Here is a 9,210-nt window from a genome sequence, read left to right as displayed (position 1 = left end):
GGAAAGAGTTCCTGAGCATGATCGCCAATATAGAAGCTGTTCCACCACCCAAACTGTGACCAACTATCACAAGTTTATATTCCTATGGACAGAAAGAGAAGACTGAAACATAGACGGACACAGAAAAAGCTTTGTGTAATTCTTCTGGTAAACCAAATTATTTGGAAGGTAACTTACTGGAGCAATTGTGAAAGCCTGGTTTAAAATTCCATCATTTATTAGCTTCCGATAGATGTAACTTGCAGCTTGAGTTATTCCCTACAAGGCAGCATTTAAAGTTAGAAGAGAAGGGTGTATCTAATCTGAAGTGTGATACATGTATACTTTACATGCAACACCATCACAGGACAATTTTCTTTTTGCAAAGCTGGTCTTCTCTTTTAATGTGCTCCTGACAGAGGTCTACTTAAAACCAGGTGGTCTTCTACATAATGGTTAAAAAGTTTTTGAAATATTTAATAAGGATATAAAGTCTGACAAGAGGATTACAAATTCTACCTTGCAGTTCCAGAAGCAGTATTTGATGCAACAACCAAGCCATTGGAATAATTTGTGCAATGCATCTCACATGGAGAATACTCTTCCTGTTTAACTAAAGGATCCCAGGTGTTTATAGTTTTCTTACTGCTGAGATGATTTATAAACAGCTACAGACTGCACACACCTTATGCACGAAGCCATTCTCTAGAACATCCTCCAGGGTCAAGTCTTCACAATCTGCTGACAGATCAGTGAGAATGTCCTGTAAACAAGACAGCTTCTGTCAGACCTCTCTGCAGGGCTCCACGGGTCACGCTCTGCTACTCAACACTGTCACAGGAACATCACTAAGGTGACCTCCAAGTTTAGGAGCAACAAAACACAACCCACCGTAAACCACCATCCAAGGAAACATATCCACAATCCGAATTCTGATTTCAGAAACTATTTCCCAGCTGCAACCACAGACATTACAAATACACCTCCACCCACAGGGAAAAGGAATTACCACTGCCTGCCCTCCATGCTCTCTTCCAGCGGCACAGAGAATATTGCCCATCCAAGGACAGGAGGGATTGCAACTTCAGCCTGGAAGACTCAGACCTCTGATTGAGTGTTTTAACATGTGTCAGTGTAACACAATTGCCTCTAGATACTAGGAGTTCACCCATTTCTATAAAGCTAATTATATATATATATATATATCAGATGGATACCTCAAAAGACAAGGTTCCTCTCACTGCAACCACTATAGCTTCTTTTTTGTGATCCAAAGCAACAAAAAATGGAATCTCATAGATCTGGAGGGGAAAATAGTAATCAGTAAAGAGACCAACTTTTTCTAAGAGTAAGCATTTGTTCTCACCTTCTGAAAGCTCTCTCACTGAGCTGTCTTTATTGTATTATGGAAAGAAGCTGAATTATATTCTTATCAAATTATTGTAAGTGCCCTTATTGCAATACTGAGACAGACTTAGGTCAATAGTTTCGTGGCTGTCACTTTAGATTAGAAAAAAAAAATCAGAACTGAATGTTTCAGGGCCTGTTTTCATTTGGCTTTGCATCTTGCACATTTTAAATGCTGAAGGCAAAGGAGAAACTTCACCCCTTGCTTTCACTGAATTAATCATTAAGTTTTTTTGCTGAATGTCTGTCCAGATTGTTTACCTTGTTATGAAAACTGATATGAATGAAGTCTCTGTACTGCAGTCCTGTTATTTTTAGGATGGATCCAAAGTGAAAGCTATGACGATCACTGCCAGTTATATCAGAATCTGTTGGTCTATTTCCGCAACTAACAAACACAGAAGAGAAAAACTTTCAGGTTCAAATTTTTTTAGGTTTCCTTTCAAGGAATAAAACTAGCTACATTTGCAGAAGGATTTCTGCCAGGAATCAACTTCTCTCTCTCTCTCTTTTTTTTTTCTTTTTTTTTTTTTTTTTAATAGTACCAGTAGTCTGACACAAGATGTCACCTCTGTCCATAAACGTGGTTTTGCCTGAGCAGCACACCATACATTTTCAGCTGGAAGACTGGCAAATACACCATTGCTACAGGAATATCAGCAGAGCAAACAGTGCAATAAAAATTCTTAAGACTACAGGCCAACAACAGAAAATAAAAACAAGCAAAAATAAAATTCAAAACAAATTCTGTACAGCAGGCTTATCTTGTGTTTTATCCATTGTATTAAGTGATTATTTTTTCCAAGTAATTTATATTTCAATAGGTTAAATAATTTAATTAATTAAGAAAATCATGGTTACATCAGTGGTCGCTTAAATATACAGTAACCCTACACAGCATTATGCATTGTTATACTTCAATACTGAGTGTAAACATTTTTTTTGAGCGAAGGGGCAAAGGGAATAAAATTGAAACCGCAGGGACAGGTAACATTTGCTAATTCCTTTAAGATAGGGAAAGCTGTTGATACACTTTTATTTCTATGCATACGTATGTGCCCAAAAGGTAGCTCTAAAAAGCCTCATTTTAAAACATGTTTAATTCCAATTCTTCCTTTGCCATTTTGCTAAATTAATTTTATTTATCTGAATCACAAACTGTTCTTAAGAAACAAAAGCTACTGTTTCTGAGGGTGGAAAGATGTTGGAATTTTGTTTCTACTTCAATGTTTGAATTTGTGAAAGATAAATCTACCAGTCAAGCTTATGTACTCCTAAGAGTGATATAATCTAATGCAACAAAAATACTGCTATTGAAGCTATTTTATTTCTGATAACGCTAGTTAAATAAAAGGAAGCTATGTATTTTTAAGCTCTTGATTGCACCTACCAGTCACCATTGAGCTTACAGAGCGCAGTAAATGGGTTGGTGTATATATAGTAGGGCCAGCCATAAGCAGCTGCAGCAAACAGCATATAGTGAGCAGCATTCTCTAGTTCGATATCCAAATCGTCTGTCTGAAAGGACACAAAGAAAGAAAAGGAAGGAGAGAGAGGAAGAAAGGTGTGTTAGGCAGCCCCAGAATAAAACCTGAACACAGATGAGTGAAAAATCAAGGCATGATGACATACTATCCGAACAGAAAACCTCAAGGTCTAAGAGGAACTAAAAATAGCCACTCATATGCCAGGAAAAAGTCTGTGTTTGTTTATACAGCTACACAGCTCAAGAATCTTGAAAAGCTCTCATCAAGTTAGGTCCTTCCAATACTTATACACTGATAAGCTCCAGGCTGGAAACAACATTTGCTCTGAATATGTTACTTAAGGATGCCAAAGGAATGGCTAAAAAGTCTGTAGCAGATTTCTCTGGTAAGGACTTTTACAGCATGACTCCATCATATTGGCTGGATTCAAAAGGAATTTGACAGAAATGCATTGGTTGAAGCAGAATTATATACTTCCATGGAACACAGAAGACCAAAAGAAGGTAAAATAATTTACAAAGGCATTTTACCATAGAAGACTAGCAAAAGTCAACTAACAAACTGTAACCCATCCTCTGCATTTAAAAGATGCTATTTTTGTGTCTTTACCTTGTCTGAATATTTGCAGCAGACAGAATTTAAACAGACCACAATACTAAAAGACTAGCCTTTCAGTTCTACGCAAACAGTACTAAATGTTAATTTTCTCCCTATTCCCTTTCTCTCCCAGTTCTTCAGCAATGATACAATGTCCTAAATGGTTCCTTTTTGCACTTAATTCCCCATTCATGTGGGGAATTGCTACTTACACAAAAGCAGACAAATATCTGACTGCAAACTCAACATGGTGTTTTCACTGCATTTATTAATAATTTAAATTGTTGTGAATTCTTATAGTAGTGTTTAATTCTGTTAAAAAAACAAATAAATAAAAGCCCTTGAACAAAGAATGTATTTTAATTTGATTTATCACCATCTCCTAGAGTAACTGCACCAGAGGCTGCAACAACCCTATCTTACCGCAAGAGATGTTGGAGAATGGCACAGGACTTCTTCAGGCTCTTTTGGGCAACTTTCCATTTTATCTTGCTCTTGATGGAGCAGAGTCAAACCAGCTGCTATGTCACTTGGCACCAGATCGGTGTCCTGTAAGAAGAAATGAAAGAGCGCTTAAAACCATCCCCCACCTCAACACTGCAAAACTATCTCATAAGCAAACGCACATGGAATTATATTTTTTTTTCAGTTTATATAAATACATTGCACTCAGAGACAATGTGCACTGGACAAACAGGTCACAGCAGCATCTAACCTCCCATCTCTTTTGTACATATGGAATGTTTTCTTCAATAAGACTGATGACAATGCTGCACATGAATTTAATCACTTAACAAAATACCTGACAGAGGACCCGCTCAGCCATACAGCAAATAATAAGCCAGACATTATTGATCACTGCTCTAGACCACTATGTGAAAAGTGCTCTATACTGAGAACTACTACGAAGGATTTTACACAAGAGATGACTGAAGGGCTTTTATTCAACTATCTGGGGCAGGCAGGTCCCATATGACTACATACAACTTACACCCTGTACCCTATAAAGTGCTGAGCCATCTGTAGCTATAAATCAGTAAGCCCAGGTACTGCTTAATAAACAAGAACTACTAGTCTTGAAACCCTGAACAGATTTCAAAGTCAACACTGAACTGCCCAAACAGTAGGTGATACAAATTTGAGCTAAATCAACAGTACACGGACTCTGATTTGGCAGATGCTGTTTCCAAAAAGCAGCTTCCTGCTTGTGCACACTCCAGCCTGGTACGTGCTCAGAAGTGGCTCAGCATGGGAAAGCTGCCTTAACATACTGTGGTGCTCATTTTTTTAATAGTCAGAAAGTATTCTCATTCTTTGCTATGGGTGTGACTCATTGTCAACAGGAAATATGCCTCGATCTTCACATACTGAGGAAAAGAAACTCACCCCTGTTCTCCTGACTAGATATTCACCTAAGGAGAAAGAACACTGTTTTCTTACAGCCCTTTGCACTTGTCAAGGGAAAGAAACCACTGTTACAGGGAGGAAAAAATCAGTGTTGTGTACCTTGTATGAGAATCACCTTTAATTTTGAAACTGGCATATTCAAAACCTGATTTCACGACACAGGGGAGCAGGGACCCCTGGCTGAACAAAGACAGATGTGCTGCAACGTCTGTAAATTCAGAGTTAGTCAAAAAAACACATTAAAAAAGCTTTACATCTTACTGAAAAGTAGGCGCGGAAAAGCTCTGCAATACTTGTAAAAGCCACTCGATGGTCATCATTTTGCACAATACAACAACATAGTAACCGGATTCTTTTTTCCCAGACTCTGGTGGCAGTGTTCTTCACATTATATAGCAACTGCCCTGACTGACTGCTTTCCAGGTTCCGATTTACGCTACTGCTGAGGTAAAATGTCTTTTTCCCCCCAAGCGGATCAAAGACGATTACAACTCCAATGATGGTAAAGACGATGATAACCCAGCTGCAGAACAGAAGGAAGAGCGATAAAAAAGACCATGAAATCAGATACTCCTGACAAGTATGCAAGAAAACACAACTATATATCTTGACAGACAGAAAACGAAGCTAGGTGTGAAATACTGTATGAACACCGTCTGTTAGTGTCTTAAAAGTGCATGTCTTGTTATCGAGCTTTCAACCCACTAGGCACAAGAACAAGGCTGTCAGCTTATTTCACATAGGACATCAAACTCAAAATCACAGCCCTGTGCTTTGGAAAAAGCAACTCAGACCTGTGAAGGTTCCATTTTTCTCTACCAGTTAAGTGATTTAATTACTACCCTCTTCACATTTATCCAGTTTTCTACATTCACATCTAACCCTCTTACCCTTTCTGATCTTCACCTCCTTTCCTTCACTTTAGCATTGTCTTGGTCTCAGGACCACCACCACCACGTGGTCGCAACACCGCCTCCCCCCCCCACTCCTCTCCCGGTAAGATGGGGGCAAATAAGAAAAAGTGGAACCTCCTGAGTTGAGATAACGACAGATTTTTAATAATACCACACGAGGAAAGCAAAAGAAAGAAGAATATAACAATAAGACAAGATATAGAGTACAATGGAAACACTGATACAATGAAAATCTCACCACCACGAGCTTCACAAAAGAGACCCCTCTCCCGGCTAGCTTCCCCTTATATCCCGGGCATGACGTCAGCATGGTATCGAATATCCGGCTATGCCCAACTCCCAGCTTCTGTGAAGAATTAACCCTATCCCAGCTGGACCCAGGACAAGCACGTGATCTCAAGGCAAGTAGCTCAAGCTTGTTTAGGGAAGGATATCAACTCATTCTAGATGTCTAGATTTAAAAATTATTCTCCTTTCACAATTAAAACCCTTTTATGAGAAACCACAATAATTTATAAGAAATATCAAAGTCTCCAACTGCTGGAAAAGCCTTCAATAAACACATACAAAAAACGTGTAAGCAATACTTTCCATTTCACACACATTATCAGGCTTAGATTTGGGGGAAGGCACCTTTACCTTGCAATAACTGTCCCCATAATGACATTTATCACTGTCTTCTCACAGCGCACACTGCTGTCTGACACCCATACAGCTCCCACAACAGCCCAGACGAATTCAGGCAAATAGAGAAGTAGGCGAGTATAAAGTAGCTTGGGAAGTGATTTTCTTGGGCCTGGATTAGAAATTGTTCCTGAAATTACAGGGAGAATTTAAAACAATGGCTGTTTATGAATGCATCATTAAGTACCTAAAATCCTACCCAGATATATGAACTTTCTGAACTTTACAGAAAGAAATAAACTTAATTGAAACTATAAAGTATTTTCACACTAGTGGAAAGCTATCACTGAAGTTGAGAAAAGGAAAACAACAAAGGGTTTATAGCCGTCATTCTCAGAATCTACTAATACCCAAAATCACTCTCTAGTCAGAGCCAGTTCTGCACTGAACTTGCAGCAGCAGTGCTGTGCTCAGCATAAGCCCAAGCAGCACACTGGAGCGTTGGCTCACCTACAGTTCCTTACGACTTTTGGTGCCTTCTTTTATTATTATTCTATTTAGTTTCTAGTTGGCTGAATATTTCATTTTTAGATGCTACTTCGCTGGGCTACAATGAAGTTCTGTATACTGAGACACTAAAAAATAAGAAATTCATTCACATTTTTATTTAGGAGAACAAAAGTAGGACAGATACTTCTTATTTTCTGTATTGTTAGCTTACTAATAACCTCTTCATTTTAGCACTCAGGCAACAAAAAGGATTAATTTCTGGCCAGCTCAGCTCCTTTTAAACCAGTTTGTTGATCACAGGACAATGAGGTGGTGGGGTGTGCACGCTCATGTGTAGGCAGGATAATTTGTAAAGGCTTAAAACACTGCAGAACAAAAACAACTTTGAAAACTGTTTTCCAGTGCTGTGGTTCACATTCAGTGACAAAGCTACTTAAAAAGCCCTCGATCCAGTGGTTGCTTATTCCCATTGCCAGGCTGCAGCCTGTACTGCAGCAGCATGGTTGCTTACACAGACACAGATGGAACTGTGGTTCCTGCAAACACCTTCTTTCCTTTCCCAGCACCACAACCCTGCATATGTGTTCTCCAGTCAGGTTCACACTGGCATCACTAATGCCCACATCAGTACAGTGCAAGGGGTGCTGCAAGAACCACTGCTCCCACACCCACATGTTACAACCACAGCCCAAGACATCTCACCGTTCATTTTCTTGGAAATTCAGTCTTAGAATTCTTCCATTTCTTAGTTATAATGACCTTGTAGCTGTACTTTTATACTGAACAAGGCTCTCTTCTCCCTGCTATTTACAGTTACATCTCTCAATTTTGATATAAATATCAATAGCATAACTTGGCTAATTTTCCTTTCCGTAGGAAAAACAGTGGTTAGATTCAAGGCCAAGATTACCATCCACAACTCTGGTCTGTCATAGTTTATCTTCATGCATTCTTTATGCTTCTTTCCACTTAAATAATTTAAATACTATTTTATTTACAGTGTGTTGAGAGAAACAATATATTAGAAATTGTGGGGTCTCATCTATTACTCCAGAGACCACACACATATTTAAAATTAACCTTCCTAGTATTATTTTGTTAATGAGGTGCTCACTAGGAAAAAAGCCTTCCTAGCATTTTTTAACCCAAAATGAACCATTTCTACAAATGACTAGAAGTAGCATTGGTCTTTACTTCTGTTTAGCCATTCACTTCATGCTGTAAGTCCTGTTCTATTTAACAGAACACAGTGTGTTAGTTTTGCTATGACATTTATAGAAATAATTTTCCTCTGTGTGTTTTTCCCAAGCAACCTACTGTACCTAATGACCTTTCACAAGACATGACTAAATCTGCCTATGCAAGGCAAAGCTAACATGATACTTCAGAGGAGAAATTGGTCTTGGATAAACTCCCCAAAATTCCTGTCAGAGAGGTTGAGAGGTGTTCCATTCGAGGTCATGTATTAATGGTGAATGCAGAGGAAGTTTTCAATATGCTCTGATGGCAATGAACACATCACCATTAGCTGCACTTAGCTCTGGTGTTCATTCATTTAGACCCTGAACTAACAGAGGTAATACCATTAAAGCAAATATATTAACACTGACAGTTTTTCAAGTTTCACCACCATTAAAGTACTTGAATTTTTTTGCCTTTTTTAATGTCAACTTCAGATATTAAAACAAAAATATATATATTAACATCCTACTAGATAAATATACAATATTATTATTAACTATTTACCTTGCATACTGATGTACACAAGAGCAGATAATGCACATATTATAGAAGCCAGGAGAATGAGGAGGACAAGCAAGTAGCTGTGCAGTAATCCTCCCCCGGGGCAGTTAAACTGCCCCTTATGAACTGCGTAAAGAGCAAGAATTCCAATCCACCTACAGGGAAGTAAGATAATAAAAGTTATAGCTGGAAGGGAAAAGTGTGTACTGCAAAGTGATCACCTGATAAACAGTATTCATCTCAACGAAAGCAGCCCACAAAGATTAATAGAAAGGGAGTCGTTATACAAGGAATTTGTCAGAATGAAATGACTGAACAAATACTCCGCAGTAGTTTGCAGACCAAGCAACTGACTCCCTTTAGGGTGCTCCTCATTTCCACAGACCCAGAGAACCCAGGCTGACCCAAACAAAGGAATCATCGTATTAATTCCTGGCGTAACGAAGCCACATTAGCACTAGTCAGCGATTAAACACAACCAAGAGATTGCGGTTCCGCGGGTAAAGAAGACAACGCAGCAATTACACTGCGCGATGGGACTA

General features: G+C 38.7%; 1 protein-coding gene across 1 annotated transcript in view; it reads right to left on the bottom strand.

Moving 5' to 3' along the window:
- DAGLB (diacylglycerol lipase, beta) overlaps nucleotides 1-8,823 on the bottom strand; it is a gene marked incomplete at its 5' end in the record, with an annotated part of 12,482 nt that extends 3,659 nt beyond the window's left edge. The window contains 10 exon segments of the mRNA XM_010080623.1: nucleotides 2-82; nucleotides 178-258; nucleotides 665-742; nucleotides 1,197-1,280; nucleotides 1,648-1,774; nucleotides 2,777-2,904; nucleotides 3,894-4,019; nucleotides 5,139-5,400; nucleotides 6,431-6,605; nucleotides 8,672-8,823. Of these exon segments, the coding sequence (XP_010078925.1) occupies nucleotides 2-82; nucleotides 178-258; nucleotides 665-742; nucleotides 1,197-1,280; nucleotides 1,648-1,774; nucleotides 2,777-2,904; nucleotides 3,894-4,019; nucleotides 5,139-5,400; nucleotides 6,431-6,605; nucleotides 8,672-8,823 (1,294 nt within the window).
- Between the last annotated feature and the right edge of the window lie 387 nt (nucleotides 8,824-9,210).

The sequence above is a fragment of the Pterocles gutturalis genome, unplaced genomic scaffold (genome assembly GCF_000699245.1).
Source record: "Pterocles gutturalis isolate BGI_N339 unplaced genomic scaffold, ASM69924v1 scaffold27024, whole genome shotgun sequence".
Taxonomy (NCBI): domain Eukaryota; kingdom Metazoa; phylum Chordata; class Aves; order Pterocliformes; family Pteroclidae; genus Pterocles; species Pterocles gutturalis.
The sequence above is the reverse complement of the archived record's forward strand: the minus strand, read 5'-3'. Positions and strand labels throughout refer to the sequence as shown.